Source organism: Galleria mellonella, unplaced genomic scaffold (genome assembly GCF_026898425.1).
Source record: "Galleria mellonella isolate WM207_F2 unplaced genomic scaffold, CSIRO_AGI_GalMel_v1 utg158, whole genome shotgun sequence".
Taxonomy (NCBI): Eukaryota; Metazoa; Arthropoda; class Insecta; order Lepidoptera; family Pyralidae; genus Galleria; species Galleria mellonella.
Window position 1 is genome coordinate 2605199 of NW_026442003.1, and position 19247 is coordinate 2624445.

A 19247-nucleotide genomic window follows, 5' to 3' on the forward strand; every position below is an offset into this window, starting at 1 on the left:
TAAATTAACAAAGTCTTTATTTGCTCTAATTTTTCTCTGCTATTCTCTGGTGATGGGAAACATTGATAATATACCAAAGAAACCCATTACCACAAGTCTAATATCCGACCGATGGCTGAATGAAACTTGATTTAAATTAAAGATGGGTTACAATACAATGCATCCGGATTGCCTGTGTTCCTAACCGCAACCTAAGATTGCCAGGTGAAAATAGCAGCATGATCGGATCCGTCACCTTCGAGGATGATGAACTAGGCTGTAGTGCACTTACCCTAGCGTTCGTGATGCCACTGATATCTGGATACTCATCCACACCATGTTCGCCGGTGTGAGCGCTCGCTGTATAAGAAATAATATATCCTATTATTATTTATACTAATAACATAAATAGGATAGATGTCTGTGTCAGAATATATAATACATTAAATTATGATTTAAACTAATATAATAAAGAGGATAGATGTCTGTGTCAGAACATATAATATATTCAATTATTATTTAAACTAAACTCATAAATAGGATAGATGTCTGTGTCAGAACATATAATATCTTTAATTATTATTTAAACTAAACTCATAAATAGGATAGATGTCTGTGTCAGAATATATAATACATTAAATTATGATTTAAACTAATATAATAAAGAGGATAGATGTCTGTGTCAGAACATATAATATATTCAATTATTATTTAAACTAAACTCATAAATAGGATAGATGTCTGTGTCAGAACATATAATATCTTTAATTATTATTTAAACTAAACTCATAAATAGGATAGATGTCTGTGTCAGAATATATAATACATTAAATTATGATTTAAACTAATATAATAAAGAGGATAGATATCTGTGTCAGAACATATAATATATTCAATTATTATTTAAACTAAACTCATAAATAGGATAGATGTCTGTGTCAGAACATATAATATATTTAATTATTATTTAAACTAAACTCATAAATAGGATAGATGTCTGTGTCAGAATATATAATACATTAAATTATTAATTAAACTAATATAATAAAGAGGATAGATGTCTGTGTCAGAACATATAATATATTCAATTATTATTTAAACTAAACTCATAAATAGGATAGATTTGATTTTACTTTGCAAAAGACGTATACAAAGAAATTATCAACCGATTTTAAAAATTCTTTTACCTACAAAAAGCTACATTGTCAAACTATATATATATATATATATATATATATAAATCAAATTCATCATGACCCAAAAAGGGTTACTATACTACACTCTACACTCATTGACGGTAGGTAAATATATCCAAACTTAATATATAACATACTTTATATACTGATGTATACGATCAAAACCGCGGAAAGAGCTAGTAAGTAATTTAAAAAAAAATTATAAGTTATAATAAATTAGTTATATAAGTTACAATCAATGAGTTTTAAGTTACAATAAATTAGTTCTAAGTTACAAAAAATAATTTCTAAGTTACAATAAATGAGATCTAAGTTAAAATAAAATAGCTATAAATGCGATTAAAGCAAACTTGGTCCAGACAAGTCCGAACGCCTACTCACATCGACTCCTCGTCTCCATGGTCATATCCTCGACCGGTTCGAACTCCGTGTCGGTGTCGAGGTCGTCGCTGGTCTATTCGTTATACGACGACACATGCAATACATACACACACATACACATTTAGCATGCAACACGTAACATAACGTAGCAACAAAAGAAAATATGATTAACACAATAGGATGGTTAGCCCCTTACCTATTTATAATATATAATTTTTCTCTTACAATACGAAGTTGGCAAACAAGCATATAGCCCTTCTGCAGACATATTTAAATTGACTTCAAAATGAAGTTTTTTAATTCCTTTTTCTTTTTGGTATATGTATCATTGTCTATTGACGAATTTTTTTAATGATTTCTCTTTTGACTTTAAACAACTTCTATTTTTTTTATACAACTTAGAATGGCAAACAAGCCGACGGCCCACCTGATGGATAGTGGTAACCGTCACCTATACGCATGAGCTGTACCATGGATAAAACAGAGTATACTGTTTCGCCCACGATACCCCCCATGCGTTGCCATTCCTGAGGATTCAGGTGTTAATCCTCTGTACCCTGTAAATTCACGCCATATCCCACCCTTCAAACCGAAACACAGCCATGCAAACACAACTGCTTCACGGTAGAAACACGAATGGGACAGAGGTGCCCGAGCAATCGACTTTTGTACAAAGTCTCCCTCTGGTAAAACGCTGCTATCTTGACCAAATTCGTATCGAAGCCAACATAGAAGTATTTTTATAGAAAATGAATCACCAAAAACGGCACACAACTGGCGAAAACATCGCGATGCATATACAAAAAGATATTAATAAAAAAAATTTTGAAATAGTACTAACAAACAGATGGGCTGCTTGTTTATTTGCCACCTTTGTGGTATAAAAAAAAAGGTAGCAAGAAAACTAAATTATAATGATTTAATCAATAGATTCTTTTAACGTTTCCAAGTAAGGGGGTAAATGATTGAATGGGGGTCATGCAACTGTATCAGTGAACGATTAATGAATGGAGATCGCAGTTACCCCCGTGTGGTCATAATTACCCCAATGTATTGTAATGTAATGTTTTGTTCAAATGAGAACACGACAAGCCGATTTGGAATATTAATTTGTTTATTTATTTATATATTTTCGTACATTCACTTACAGTATGGATATTTGGTTATAAAAAAAATGTACACAGGCGGACTTATTCCTTGAAGGGATTTCTTTTCTTTATTTATGAATATATATATTTTTTTTTATTATTAATTAGGTGTAGGTAAGTATGTTTATGTATGTAAATATGTGTGTGAGTGCGTGTGCGTGTGTGTGTGCGCGTGCGCGTGCGCGTGTGCGTGTGCGTGTGCGTGAGTGAGTGAGTGAGTGTGTGTGTGCGCGCGCGCGCGCGTGTGTGTGTGTGTGTGTGTGTGTGTGTGTGTGTGTGTGTGTGTGTGTGTGTGTGTGTGTGTGTGTGTGTGTGTGTGTGTGTGTGTGTGAGTGTGTGTGTGCGCGTGTGTGTGTGTGTGTGTGTGTGTGTGGGTGTGTGAGAGCGCGTGCGCGTGTGTGTTTGTGTGTGTGTTCACTTATATAATTGTGCATTGAAATTTAAATAAATAATTAAGTTCACCTTTGCTTACATTGGTTTCTAATTGTTATTATTCTTGTATATTTTAGTGCAATAAAGAATATTTACAATATTAGTAAGTATGAATAATATTGGTAGAATTGGCGTAGATGTAGGTGTCCTCAACGGGAAATCTCAAATTTAAAATCGGCTTATAGTGTTCCATGCATTTGTATCACAATTACTAACTCTACCATACTAGATGTCTGCATAACATTTCTAACACGCAAATGATAATGATACCCCATTAATTTTTTATGTACGTAAAAAAAACAGCCATAACAAACACCATATCTCTCGGCAAGTATATTAGTATAGAGCTTGTGAAAGAGATTTTAATGAATTATACATTTTAATGGACGTATACACTTTTATATTGAATCTTTCCGATACTATTAGGAATAGAAGACACTTATAAGGCTAGCCTGGTGGTAACACCAGAGTAAAGACGCCTTTTTAGTGAGAAGTGACAAATAATTCTGCCGATAGATACATTTACGTTAGTACACGCACGAGGAAGAATAAGACACCGATTGCCGCTGTCTCGTTCTATCTCGTGCATTATTTAATTTATGCTATTTAGAATGTCAAACAAGCAGACGCTCCACTTGATCATCAAAAAAATCTATCTCTTATACTGTCTATCTCTGTCGCAAGCTCTACTTTCGAGAGAGACAGCACCATCAACAAGGAATTAACACGACACATTCCAGCCATTCCCAATTTATCCCCCTCACATTTGCTACGTGTCTCCAGGGTGTAGTGCTCGTCGAGCTCCACATCCTCCGGATCTAGGTCCTCTTCGTCCTATCACCATCACATTAGACAACAATAAGTGCCAATACGGAGCGAGTGAGGAATTATTTTTTTAAGGATCCACATATGAACTTTATAATTCCGTGCTTAATATATTATATTTTTTTTTTTAATTTTATTTATTTTCTCCACAAATTTTACAGAAAAATACAGTTACATGAAAAAAATACAACTATATGTGTATGCATAGTTACGGTGGTCTGTAAAACTTGTGGGAGACCGGACCCTAGACTAGATCAGAGATCTGTATCTCAGGAAATAAAATAATCTCATATTAAAGCTAACACAGTCTACGGCACGAGTGGATGTTTAGTTTCACGCACACGCTTCAGACTTCATCTTCATCCGGTACTATCATCACCTCAGGCACTATCCGTCCACTGCTGGACATGAGCCTCCCCCATAGCCCGCCATAAAGAACGGTCCTGAGCCACCTGCATCCACTGACTGCCTGCAATGCATTTGAGGTCGTCACCCCACCCAAAGAGGTGTCATCCTAAACTGCGTTTGCGTACGGGCTCGCCAGTAAAGAACCCTTCGTAGTCTTCAAGCTATATGATTAGCCTATTGCCACTTCTACTAGGACGCAATTCATCTCATACTAGGACTGAAATCGCCACGCAAGTACCTTTCTTCCTCATCTGTAGTCTTCGAGCTATGTGACCAGCCTTTTACCATTTCAGCTTGCCTATCCTAATATACGGACATACTGGAGGGAAAGGGATTGTTAGTAATAGGGTCTAATTGCCCGTATCGTAAATCGTAAATTCAAAATTCAGAAACGACAAAAAAGCTACTTTTTCAGAGGAAATCCTTAGTTTCATCGGTGGTACACTTCAAAACTGTGCTAGCGGTTCCGATATCACCCCATATCATTTCTCACCTCACCTTGTATCACGAAAACTCACCCTGTTCATCAAAACAGCCCTCCGGATCTCCCTGACCGCGTCGTACACGAGCCGCGACGCGTCGATGAAGTCGTTTTCATCGAGGCCTGCGCCCGCGCCGCCGCCCAACGCGGACACCGCCGCGTCCACGCGAACCGCGAACTTTGACATTACTGTAACAAAAAAAAATATATATATATATATATATACTGACATAGGTTATCTGTAAGCGATATGACCGCCTTTTTTACCTTTATATGTATATTTGAATCTGTACTTTATAAGTACTGTATTTCACTATTTTTTTTATACAACTTAGAATGGCAAACAAGCTGACGGCCCACCTGATGGAAAGTGGTAACCGTCACTTATAGACATGAGCAATACAATGCACATAACAGAGTATACTTTATATGTATCACATCTCCCATATTTAGAACTAACAAAATTTTTCATCGTGCCTCCCACCAAACTGTTTTTAATTATTCCTCTTCATCCAAAGGTAGCCTGGAAGAGATCGCTCTTAGCGATAAGGTCGCCCATTGTTTTCTCATTGTGATTATTTCTTGTAATTATTTATATTTATAATAAGTTTACTACTGTAATCTTTTGGAGGAAACAATAAAGAGTATCTATCTATCTATACTGTTTCCCCAATGATACCCCCCATGCGTCCTGAGGACTCAGGTGTTATTCCTCTGTACCGTGTAAATATTGTTTACATGTCATTGTATATTTTTATGTGCAATAAAGAGTTAAATATATAAATAAATATACTGATTCGGAGGTAAGAGATCATTAATATTGGGTCTAACTGTCCCATTGCTGGTAATGTAGGGTACATTACGCACTTACAATTATCGCATGAAATGAAAAAAATTATGTTACTTCTTTAATGTATTGGCAATTTTTTTTGTAGATGTATATGTATATATATCATCATTTCAGCCATTATCCGTCCACTGCTGGGCATAAGCCTTCCCCATAGACTGCCATAAACAACCGTCGCCCACAGACACGAGCAGTACCATGGACATAACAGAGTATATTGTTTCACCCACGATACCCCCCATGCGTTGCCATTCCTGAGTACTCAGGTGCTATTCCTCTGTACCCTGTAAATTCACTGCCATATCCCACCCTTCAAACCGAAACACAGCCTTGCAAACACAACTGCTTCACGGTTGAAACACGAATGGTACATAGGTGCACAAGCAAACGACTTTTGTACAAAGTCTGCCTCTGGTCTCTACCTGTTCAGAAGAGGCCGCAAGAAACTCAACAGTTTCTCTTTAAAATCTCTATTACCATCAGGTATAGCGTTAGCTTGCTGCCATTCTAAATCGCATAAAGTAACGTAACATAATTAAATCGATTGATACATTAAAAAAAATATTAAACACGTTTAAAATGGTATCGATTATATTAATTGCCGTTTCCGATTATTATTTTATTAATGAAATTACAAAGAAACCAATTAATATAACAAAGTAATACTATATTCCGAGGGCATCGATAATGGGTGCATAATTTTCAAAGATAGTGACGAAAGGGATTGTTAGTAATGGAGTTTGACAGCCCTATTGCTAGCAATATGCCCTATTTTTTTTTAATGGCTGATAATGGAATGATGACCCCACCCGCGCTATCGGTATACACCGGCGGGGCACCAGTGAAGGATGATAGGTGAGGATGAAGTAGGTCAGTTGGCCCATCGTGACGAATTCAACAAGAATTGTACACGATGGTTTCCAGGGGGACCACGTGGAGGTCGACCTAATAGGGCATATTGCTAGCAATGGGGCTGTCAAACTCCGTTGCTGCTAACAATCCCTTTCCCCCCAATATGCCCTATTAGGTCGACCTCCACGTGGTCCCCCCTGGAAACCATCGTGTACAATTCTTGTTGAATTCGTCACGATGGGCCAACTGACCTGCTTCATCCTCACCTATCATGCTTCACTGGTGCCCCGCCAGCGTATCCTGATAGCGCAGGCGGGGTTACCATTCCATTATCACCCATTAAAAAAAAAATTTAAAGATCAACGACCTGCTGGCCCGTGGTACTGCCGTCAGTTTGTAATTAACTGTACCAGACAGTCAAATTAATAGGTTACCCACTGACATGAAAATCACTGAGTACTGCGGATTACCAGTCGCACTGCTAGCAATATACCCGGTCAGATCGACCTCCACATGGTCCCCCCTGGAAACCATCGTGCTAAATTCCAGTTGTATCCGTCATGATGGACTAACTGACTTGCTATTTCATTTTCACCTATCACCCCTCACTGGTGCCCCGCCAGTGTACACCGATATCGCAGGCGTGGTTACCATACCATTATCATGCATTTAAATTACACGTAAACTATCTGAATGTGCAATATAAAATACTGGGGGAAAGGGATTGTTAGTAATGGAGGTTGAGAATCCCATTGCTAGCAATATATCCAACCAGGTCGACCTCCTCGTCGTTCCTCCTGGAAACTATCATGGTTAATTCTTGATGAATTCATCATGATGGGCCAACTGGCCGGTTTTCATTCTTATAAATCTCCCTTCACTGGTGCTCCGCCAGCTTATCCCGTTAGTGCAGGCGGGGTTACCATACCATTTTCACCCATCATCAAAAAAAAAATATTAAATACTTTATCCTTGACAAATAATATCCGGTGAAACTTGCTTCTCGTGTATAAACGTAACCCGTTAAATATTCATTCTTCATTGAAACAAATTATGTAATGAACATACATTATACAGCCATTATAAGATACGTACACGTGAAGAGGTGTTCTCTTTTTCAAACGCAGCCTCAGATTTAAACTATAAATAACGGTTATTTTTTAAAAAAAGAACAATTCATTCACAAACCAGCAACTTCAAGCCGTCACAAAATTAATATTGATCAGTAATCACAAATGTTCTTATTTTAAAACGCATTCAAATGAACGAAGACATGTTCGGAAACGTTAGATTTGAAATATTTAAATTTAGAACGCGAATTCTGTGTGTACTAGTTGATTGTGTTTCGTAAAAAAAGCAGTTTTTTTTTATCTGCAACAAAAAATGGCAGCTTTAATCGTCATTTTACGAATATGGGACCTACGCGTGAGTAACTCAGTGGCAAAAGGAATTACCACCTAACTATATTTACCAGTATTATTTTTAATACGTATGTGCATTTTAAAATTATAGGTATTAGCATTATATCACCCCTAACTGTCCACTGGTGGACATAAGCCATACCCATAAGTGGAGTTTCGACAGTAGCTGCTACGCTTGGCAGGCGGGTTGGCTACCGCAGTCCTATCAATTGTAACAAAACCAGTTATTTTAAATTTAAAACTAAACTATTGAAGCAATTTCAAAAAACAAAATCTAGATATCAGTCCAATCTGTAAGTATATCCTTAAAATAAAAAAAAAAATTCCAAATAAATTTACAACCGACGGAGTTATGAAGTAACAAACATAAAAAAAAACAAATACAACCATATTGAGTCTCCTTTTTTGAAGTCTGTTAATAACATATATATAATTCTATATCAATATAAAGTTTCTTACAATTGAAGCCACCATTTTGTTTTTGAGTATTGCGACTTCGTATTCTAAATTTGAATATTTTAAATCTAACGTTCCAAATTTAAACATGACATCGTATGAACGGATGACCGTGCGTTATTTTGCGTTTTAAAATAAGAATCCATTAGTTTAAAACGCACTACACATTTTAATTTAAATTCAAAATATCTTTATTCACGTAGGTCTATTTTTTTTTAATGGGTGAAAATGGTATGGTTGCCCCGCCTGCGCTAACGGGATACGCTGGCGGAGCACCAGTGAAGGGTGATAGATGAGAATGAAAACAGGCCAGTTAGCACATCATGATGAATTCATCAGGAATTAACCATGATAGTTTCCAGGGGGAACCGCGAGGAGATCGACCTGATTAGGTATATTGCTAGCAATGGGATTCTCAGTCTGCATTACTAACAATCCCTTTCCCCCCCACGTAGGTCTATTCCAGACTCTTATGCTATGTCAAATCTACCGTCAGTTCGGAATGATATCGAGATGAGAAGAACTGACAAGAAACTCGGCTCGTGTTCTTTTCAAATAAATTTTATATTTGTTTACAATAATATGATCGTTTTAAAGTAATCATCATCATCATCATACCAGCCTTTAACTGTCCACTGCTGAACATAAGCCTCCTGTTTGGGAGGTTTTAGCCATAAATGCCACGCTCGGCAGCCGCAGTCAGGCTTTAGAGATGTTTTGTTCTGTTTATCCCTCGCCCTCCCTTAGTTGCCTCTTACGACACGCACGGTAAAAGAAGGGGTGGCCTATTCTATGCCGTAAAGTTAGGCTTTGGTGATGTTTTAAGAAGGACGCTGCTACCCATTCCTCGCCCACTTTTAGCCGTCTTTTACAATACTCATGGGAAAGGAAGGGCTGGGCTATTCTATGCCGTAAAGTTAGGCTTTGGTGATGTTTTAAGCGGGACGCTGCTATCCATCCCCCGCCCTCCTTTAGTCGCCTCTTCCGGGAAAGGAAGGGGTGGCCTATTCTATGTCGGGACCACTTAAAGTAACGGTCAATATTAATGCTTTCACTCAAGTTACTGTACTGTTAAATTTAGTTAACTGGAGTAGTTTAATATTAACTTTTACAACGAAGTATGAGTGAATGAGTATGCGCGCGACGGTAGCGGTGGTAATGGCTGCGCTGGTGGCGACGGCCGCGTCCACGTCCACGCGTGGGCCTGTGTACGACATCAGGCCCGTGCTGACAACCAACAGCAGTTACTATGACACCTTCACCGGTATGCCGACGTCGGAGGCGCGCGTCAACCAGTTACGAGCTAACAATCTCATACCGTGAGTTATAAACTTCTAGACAACTCTTGGGCGTTGCATTTCTGTGTTTCGGTTTGAAGGGTGAGATATGGCGTGAATTTACAGGGTACAGAGAAATAACACCTGAGTCCTCAGGAATGTCAACGCATGGGCAGTATCATGGGAGAAACAGTATACTCTGTTATGTCCATGGTACTGCTCATGTCTATAGGCGACGGTTACCATTTACCATCAGGTGGGCCGTCACCTTGTTTGCCATTCTAAGTTGCATAAAAAAAGGTCTTAAAGACATTTTAACAAAATCGTTTCAGAACTGATTTTGTCATAATTTGAAGTCAGTTTTTTTTTTTGTGGGAAAGATAGTAAATTAACCGTCAGTTATGTGATACTTCAGATGGTGCGCCTTACAAGTCAGAGACTGTAACAAGCACGAGGCACGTCGCATGGACCTGTCCTGCAACAATCTGAAGCACCCGTCTCGTGGGGCCATGGTCACACCATTCCACCGGATGCTGCCGCCGAACTACGCCACTGATGGCGATGTCAGCACCGCCAGGAGCGGGAACCCTCTGCCCAACGCGAGGAGACTCAGAGTCGCTTTGATGTCGGATGGTCGAGTTCCTAACACCAGGTACACGCACACATATACGCATCATCATCATTTCAGCCATTCTCCGTCCACTGCTGGACATAAGCCTCCCTCATAGACTGCCATAAAGAACGGTCCTGAGCCACCTGCATCCACTAACTCCGTTCAGGTCGTCACTCCATCTAGTGGGGGGTCATCTCACACTGCATTTACCCGTACGCGGTCGCCCCTCAAGAACCTTTCTTCCCCATCGGTTGTCGGTTATTCGAGCTATGTGACCAGCCCATTGCCACTTTTGCTTGCCACTATCCTTCGGGCTATGTCGGTTATTGCATGCGTATACTTAAATATACACAGAGACGCTCATAGACATACTCAGGCACACACACCCACACACGCACGCACGCACGCACGCACTCACGAACCACGCATGCACGCACATACGCAAACATACACACACTCATATGTACGCTCAAACAAACTCGCCTATTCAGATCAGGTAGATCGTGTTATCTGAGGGAGCAGTCTAGTATCTCCGGAATCGGCGTGAATGCATGAGTAATATAAATTGGACTCTATTTTCCGCGCTTAGCTTCTCATTTAGGCCGTGGTGCGTATGAGTCGCACCTAGTACAACCAGCCCAGCCTCGCACAGAAGCACAGACGCTTCCTGGGATCTTCACAAGCCTCACGGAGCATGTGCCTCACGGAGAGTGGATGCATGAGACGAGGTATGAAAATGCAGGGAGCAAGAGATGTGTGTAAGAAAGATGTCGTGCCTACACTGCAAGGGATTTGGCGTGAAGATAGATAATTAAAAGGTTCCCCAGATAAAAGATAGTATTAAGTATGCCTTGTATACATACATGTACTGATGAATAGGTCAAAAGTTTGCTTCAGCGCCTCCGTACCATTCGTGTTTCTACCGTGAAGCAGTTGTGTTTGCATGGCTGTGTTTCGGTTTGATGGCTAGTGAATTTACAGAGTACAGAGGAATAGCACCTGAGTCCTCAGAAATGGCAACGCATGGGGGGTATCATGGGCGAAACAGTATACTCTGTTATGTCCATGGTACTGCTCATGTCTGTAGGCGACGGTTATCACTTTCCATCAGGTGAGCCGTCAGCTTGTTTGCCATTCTAAGTTGTATAAAAAAACCGATTATTATATTCTGAGTCTCCTTTCTGTTGTGATATGTATAACCATTTATTTATTTATTATTAGGTTCACAAACCTCATGATCAACATGGTACTCTACATAATAGGTGACATTACCACTGTACACGACACGGTCAACTACGTGGTTGCCACAACCACCTGCTGCCTGCCGGGGGGAGACCTGGACCCCAGGTGCATTCCCATATATGTACCCGAAGACGACGTCCACTTGAGAAGAAGCAACATCAGGTGCCTGAACCTGACCAGGTCTTATACTTATCAGAGGATTGGATGTGTACCGAGGACAGTGCCGGGGGAAAGGGTTAGTATTTTTCTGGTACAGAGCCATCTAGAGTTAGACTAAATAGACAATTGATACACATATTGCCAATATACCCAATTTTATACCTAGTTGTATATTGCCGTGTGGTCCCGGCAAAGAATGGGCTACCCCTTCCGTTCTCATGGGTGTCGTAAGACGCAACTAAGGGAACATAATGGTCGAGGGATGGGGAGCCGCGCTCGCTTTAAACATCAGTAAATTTTAACTGCGGGTGCCAACTCGCCTGCCAAGCAAAGCAAGCAACTATTAGCAAAGCCTTCCAAAGCTTATGTTTAGCAGTGGACGATTAAGAGCTGATATGATGATGATGAAAGGCAGACTGGTTGGCAACTTGCGGTTGCCTGCTAAGCGTGGCAAGCACTGGAAAACCCTGAAGGAGGATTTTGATCAGCAGTAGGCAGTTAGCGGCTGATACAACAGATAACTTTTGGCTGCTACTTCGTATGCATGGATTGGAAGTAGAAAGGCCAAAGGAGGATACCACTTCTAGATGGAGTACCAATATAAAACATATACCAGTTTTTAAGTTAGATTTCCAGGAATAGAACTGTGAAAACCGCATCCAATTTGAATCAGTACTTTTTGCGTGGTTCCGAAACAAACACATAGATAGACAAGATTTCTAAAAATCATTATTTTGGCATCTATTGCCTCTTATGGTCCATAAGAGGGGTTTTGCTAGTAGTTGCCACGTTTGGCAGGCAGGTTGGTAACCGCAATTAGGCTTTGGTGATGTTTTATGAGGGACGCTGCTGTCCATACCTCGCTCTCCCTTAATCGCCTTTTACGACACTTCCGGGAAAGAGTTGGCCTATTCTATGCCTGGACCTACACGGGTAAGGAATAAAAAAGTATGCATAATATATTATTTCAGCTTAATGCCGCAGCACCGATGCTGGAGCTATCATTTATATATGGTCACGACGAGGTCGGAGCTAGGAAGGCGAGGGAGTTCTCTGGAGGTAGACTGAGAGCCGATAATATCAGGGGGAAGGACTGGCCACCAGATGGCTCGCCCGTCTGCATCAACAACCAGCCTCCGAATGAGACGAGGTGCCATGATGCAGGTCAGTTAATAGTGCGTGCCTGTTTGAAGGGTGGGATCATCACAATCTTATCTTTTTTTAATAAATTTTCAAATGACAGGAATGTATGGTAGCCAAGATCAATTATATGGTCCACAGAAGTATTTCTAACTAAAGATTTTACAAAATTTTACTACAATCGGTCGCGCTGGATAATCCAATCCATAGGTCGCTGATTCTAATCCGGCTCGAAGGACCAAACTCTTCTGGACGCTCCAAGAAGAAAATTCATTTATCTCCGAGGTATTTGGGTGGATAATTTTAACTTGGGAATTTTTATAAAATATAAACAACGTATTATCTGATTCTTTATGGAAGTTTTTTTTTAATATTTTAATTTTATTGTCATACTTTATTCATGCACCTTTATTCGTGCCACAGACGTGCTGTTTGTCGCCGCGCGTGTGCGCCATGAATAAAGGCTCCTATTGAGTTCAAAACTAGTCGAGCATCCCTGAATTTAGAAGGTCAATAAAGTCACGAAGTTTTGGTAAAACCCCCTAAGTGGGAAACTTATGTTCAGCAGTGGACAGTTAAAGGCTTATATGATGAAAGTCATGTATAATTACGGTACTAAAATACTAGAATACCAAAAAAGTCCGTTTCAGCACATCACAAAACCTGACTTCTCTTGCAGCCGTCAGCGGTATCAACGGCCTTATGGGCCTCAACATAGTGAGCATGTGGCTGTTCAGGCAACACAACCACCTCGCCCGGAAACTGGAGGCCATTAACCCTTGTTGGGATGACGACCAACTATACTACACGGCTAGGGAGATAAACATAGCTACCGTGGTGCAGATTCTGTATTATGAACTGATGCCGCAGATTATAGGTTAGTCGTTTGGTATTACTTTTTTAATGACAATGGAATGGTGAAAAGGTTCTTGAGTGGCGACCCTGTACGGGCGAAACCTACTGGATGTATCGGGGGAAAGGGATTGTTAGTAATGGAGACTGAGAATCCCATTGCTAGCAATATACCCAACCAGGTCGACCTCCTCGCGCTCCTCCCTGGAAACCATCATGGTTAATTCCTGATGAATTCATCATGATGGGCTAACTGGCCTGTTTTCATTCTCATCAATCACCCTTCATTGGTGCTCCGCCAGCGTATCCCGTTAGCGCAGGCGGGGTTACCATACCATTATCACCCATCAAAAAAAAACCTACTGGATACAAGTGATAACGTCAAATGCATTGCGTGAGTCAGTGGATGCAGGTGGTTCAGAACCGTTCCTTATGGCAGTCTATAGGGGCAGAATATGTTCAGCGGTGGATGGATAATGGCTGAGAATGAAATGATGAACGAAATGGTAAGCACCCGACGCTATCCAGTATACGCTGGTGGAGCACGAATGAGCAATTACTGGAAAGGATGCAGCTGTTCAGCTAGCCCATTGTGATGAATTCTCTAGGAATCAAGTTGGTTTCCAGGTGTGCTGTGAAGTTGTCCAGGACATTGCTAACGATAGAGGGGGAAAAAGTATTGTTACTAATTTTCTTGTTAGACCCTAAAAGCTCTATTGCTAGGAACACACCCTATTGACTCCACATGGTTCCCCCTGGAAACCATCATAGTGAATATTTATGGAATTCGCCACGATGAGCTAACTAATATGTTTTTATCGTCACCTATCACCCCTTCCTGGTGCCCCACCAGTTTATACCGATAGCTCAGGCGAGAAAACCGTTCCATTATCACCACTTCATTATGAACAATCCTTTTCCCAACCCCAATTTTAGGTCACGACTACTTGAAAAGCAAGGGCGTGATATACCCCGGCGCGTTACACGTGGACGACTACGACGGCAGCCTGGAGCCGAGGGTCAGCATCGAGTACATGGTCACAAACAGGTGGTTCCACACACTCCAGGAGGGGAGAGTCTAGTAAGTTGTGGCATAATTCTTACAATGTCAAACTAGCTGACGGCCCATCTGATGGAAAGTAGTAACAGTCTACTTTAGGCATGTAGTATGAGTATGCATGAACATCTTTGGTATTTATTTACTAAGCTTATTACTAATATACCAGAGGGAGACTTTGTACAAAAGTCGCTTGCGAACCTCTGTACCATTCGTGTTTCTACCATGAAGCAGTTGTGTTTGCATGGCTGTGTTTCGGTTTGAAGGGTTGGATATGGCGTGAATTTACTGGGTACAGAGGAATAACACCTGAGTCCTCAGGAATGGCAACGCACGGGGGGTATCATGGGTGAAACAGTATACTCTGTTATGTCCACGGTACTGCTCATGTCTATAGGCGACGGTTACCACTTTCCATCAGGTGGGCCGTCAGCTTGTTCATCTATCACCCTTCACTGGTGCTCCGCCAGCGTATCCCGTTTTCAGCCATCAAAAAAATTAAAAAAACTTCAAAGTCCCTTTAGTGGATTGGACAATTATTACTTAACACGCGTAACAAGCATAAGCTTGACCTTTGAACTTTAAAGCATCGAACCGTGCATGCCATAACATGTGTAGCATGTCATAACATTGCCAAATATAAGTATTATTCATAATTAAAGATTGTGTACCACAAGATGGCGTAAATTTACAGGGTACAGAGGATTAACACCTGAGTCCTCAGGAATGGCAACGCATGGGGGGTATCATGGGCGAAACAGTATACTCTATTATGTCCATGGTACTGCTTATGTGTATAGGCGACGGTGACCATGGTGATATGATCATAATGACGACGATTTCGTTTTCCAGCTTATATGACAGGAATGGCAAATACTACGACCAGCTACTGACAGTGGACTTGATACTGAGAACTGGTATTCTGCGAGTAAACAACACAATGGAAGGCATGACCCAGGGTACATTCAGGCAGCCCTGTGCCGCTGACGACTACACCATAGACCCTGATGTGAGTGTTTCATTAACGTACTACTTACTTAGAATAGCAAATAAGCTGACGGCTCACCTGATGGAAAATGATAACCATCGCCTATAGACATGAGCAGTACCGATCTGACCTCACCCCCTCTCAAACACACGCCAGCTACCATACTGTAATGGATACCACATTAGGCTTCCATAGCCGCCGATGTCAGAGAAGGACAGAGGATACAATATTCACGAGGTATGTAGAGCATAACATCAGAGCCCAATCAACTTTGTATAATATATCGAACTACATACGCACACATTGTCACATATACAGATGTTACTTGTTTCTGTAGTTGTGACGATCATGGATCTTGGCATTTTTATATGAAGTGCAGTGCATTTCTTGTAACACCAATAATGTATAGCATAGTAGTAGCATCTTTTTTGGTCTTGGGTGCTCTTTTGTTTTATGGTAACCCCGCCTATACTAACGGTGTACACTAACGGGGCACCAGTGAGAGATGATAGGTAAGACTGAAAAGGTAGGTCAGTTAGCCCAACGTGATAAATACAAATGGGATACAGCACGATGGTGTCAAGGGGAGATCAGGTGGAGGTCGACCTGACATGGTATATTTTAGCAATGGGACTGGTTATCTGCATTACTAACAATCCCCCCTCCCCGGCAGTCTTTGGTATTACGGAGGGCATTGTGACATCAGTTATGTGGTGTTATGGCTTTGTACACTGTAATTAACCTAAACTTATTTTTATACAGATGGGCGAGAGAGTATTAGGCCGTCTGCAGCAGGCCTCAGACGTACTATCCAGTGACATCATGAAGGGTCGGGACATGGGTTTCCAACCATATAACCACTACAGGAAGCTGTGTGGACTACCAGTGGCTGAATCTTTCCACGATTTGTACAAATGGATGCCAGTTGATGTAAGTACAATATCTCACTATGCGTGTTCTACCGCTATTACAACGGATTGTGCTCAGAGGAATTGTTCAATATGATACCCACAGCCACTTTCTACCATTGTACGGCTCGCCATCGACAGGGAGTTCACCCTCATACCCTACAGCTTAAATAGTTGCGTACAACGCGGTCTCAGAGATGTTTCCTCCCACGAACACTCAGGTTTTGGAATGAGCTCCCTGCCGATGTTCTTCCAAGAGACTACAACATGGGATTAAAGAGATTTTAACCACCTTTTGAAGAACCCCATGTCGGCTATTTTTCTCCTGCAACTTAATGGCCCGTCAGTTAGTTTGCTATTTCAAATTACAACTTTTCTTTCTTGCAGCAAGTCAATGCGATCAGAATGAACTACGAGAGTGTCGATGACGTAGAGCTGATGATTGGTATCATATCTGAGAGACGGATGCCTGACGCCGTCATGGGCCCCACGCTCGCCTGCATCATGACCGACCAACTATTGAGATGGAGAAAAGCTGACCGCTTTTGGTACGAGCACCCTAATCGTCCCATGGCGTTGACTGAAGGTTAGTTCCATTGATATAAATTTAGAGACTTAAAGTTTTTTATATCACGAAAGTGGCAATCAAGTATACAGTCCGTCTGATGGTAAACGGCTACTATATATATGTAGCCTATGAACACCCAGAACACTAAGGGTGTCACGTGTGAATCCTATAGAAACCTTAATATAACCTTTTGAAGAAGCCCATACTGTTACAAGACAAAATATGAAGTAGATTGATAGGAGAGTAGTAAAATATTGTGTAGTAAAGAAGACTGAAAAGATGTATGGCCTTAATCATTAAGAGAGGATGGATGAAAGAAGAATTATGAAACATAGACGAGCGCGAATGAATGGAGATATTAAGATGTCGTAGATATACGTTCATAAAATAAATGCTACAACTCTGAATAATAATACAGGGCTATTGTATACCCCTATAATCTAATTTTAAAGCACCTAATTATGTTAACACAAAATTTACAGAACAACTAAAACAGATTCGGCGTGCGACAATGGCAAGGTTGGTTTGCGACCACGGCGACCAAGTGGACGAAATTCAACCATACCCATTCCTTCTTTCGGGGCCTAGGTAAGAACTTGATTTTTATTGTCTTTTCTCACAAAGGGAAAGCTGTTACACATACTCGATAATTCAAATTGAAATTGTAAAAAGTGTAATTTCACTCCGTAGGAATTTGGAAGCAGTAGTAAAAGCAATGAAATATAATTTGAAACTTTCAACTTGAGATCTAGGTCTCATGATCCTTTTAACTACGTCATTAATATAGTTATAATTTTCCAGGAATCCAATAACGGATTGCAGGCAACATGAGAGCATGAGTTTAGAACCATGGCGTGACCCCACTTGCGCTAAGGAGAAGCAGAAGTCGAATACATACGAAGAATATCAGAACTCAGACAAAGCTTACGCAAACCGAATTCCAGACAAACCTTACGCGAGCCAGATTCTAGATAAATCTTACGCGAGCCAAATTCCAGACAAATCTTACGCAAATCGAATTCCAGACAAACTTTACGCGAGCCAGATTCTAGACAAACCTTACGCGAGCCAAATTCCAGACAAATCTTACGCAAGTCAGATCCCAGACATCCCTTATGCAAGTCAAATTCCAGACAAATCTTACGAAAGTCAGATCCCAGGCATCCCTTATGCGAGTCAAATCCCAGACAAATCTTATGCGAGCCAAATTCCAGATAAATCTTACGCGAATCACATCCCAGGCAACCCTTACGCGAGTTCATACTTATTCCAATAATAAATATAACTAAAAACAACATAGGACGACCAAAAAAAAAAAAACAAGTCCTCGAATTGCTTCGTTCGAATCGAGTGTGTACCATATTTTTTTTTTTATTTAGATGTATTTAAAATATGCATATAATGATGTTTAATTATATGAAATTGACTTGTATATGTAATTTTAAACTGTCTGTGTGTTTGCATATTTTTGTATACTGTATTGGCTAAACATGTTGGATAAAATTTTATTATTATCATTTGTATGTATTTATATTATTGCATATATTTCATCTCTATATGTATTTTTAAAATAATAGAATTTTTCTTCGTGCCTCCGATCAAACTGTTTATAATTACTCCTCTCCATCCAAAGGTTGCCTGGAAGAGATCGCTCTTAGCGATAAGGTCGCCCATTGTTCTCTCATTGTAATATTTTCTTGTAATTGTTTGTATCTATAATAAGTTTACTATTGTAATTTTTTGGAGGAAAGAATAAAGAGTATCTATCTAATAAATAATCTTGAATTTTGGGTCACTGAAAGCGAATCCGCAATCACTTTTGCTCCACTACGTCAGCGTTCTCGTCTATCCCCTAAAACTGATGGAATCTAATTTTAAAATCGAGTAAGAGCTATATATATATATACTGATGATACTGCTTGTGAGCCTGGGATCATCGACAATTCTCATACCTCGTTGCACCGAGTCGAACGAAGGGTTCAAGCTGGTATCCAGGTGCTCCCGCCCATAAGTGACA

The 19247-nt window shown here is 40.3% G+C and overlaps 1 protein-coding gene across 4 annotated transcripts in view; it reads right to left on the bottom strand.

Moving 5' to 3' along the window:
• LOC113521966 (catenin alpha) overlaps nucleotides 1-19247 on the bottom strand; it is a 65218-nt gene that overhangs the window by 13955 nt on the left and 32016 nt on the right. For 3 of the 4 annotated variants that reach the window (XM_031911967.2, XM_052892387.1, XM_031911971.2), the window contains 3 exons: nucleotides 4888-5039; nucleotides 1557-1629; nucleotides 272-339 (listed from right to left, as the gene is read on the bottom strand). In XM_031911967.2, coding sequence (XP_031767827.1) covers nucleotides 272-339; nucleotides 1557-1629; nucleotides 4888-5039 — 293 coding nt within the window. Of the gene's footprint in view, nucleotides 1-271; nucleotides 340-1556; nucleotides 1630-3900; nucleotides 3971-4887; nucleotides 5040-19247 lie in introns of all 4 variants that reach the window. The other variant, XM_031911969.2, reaches the window with a different exon arrangement.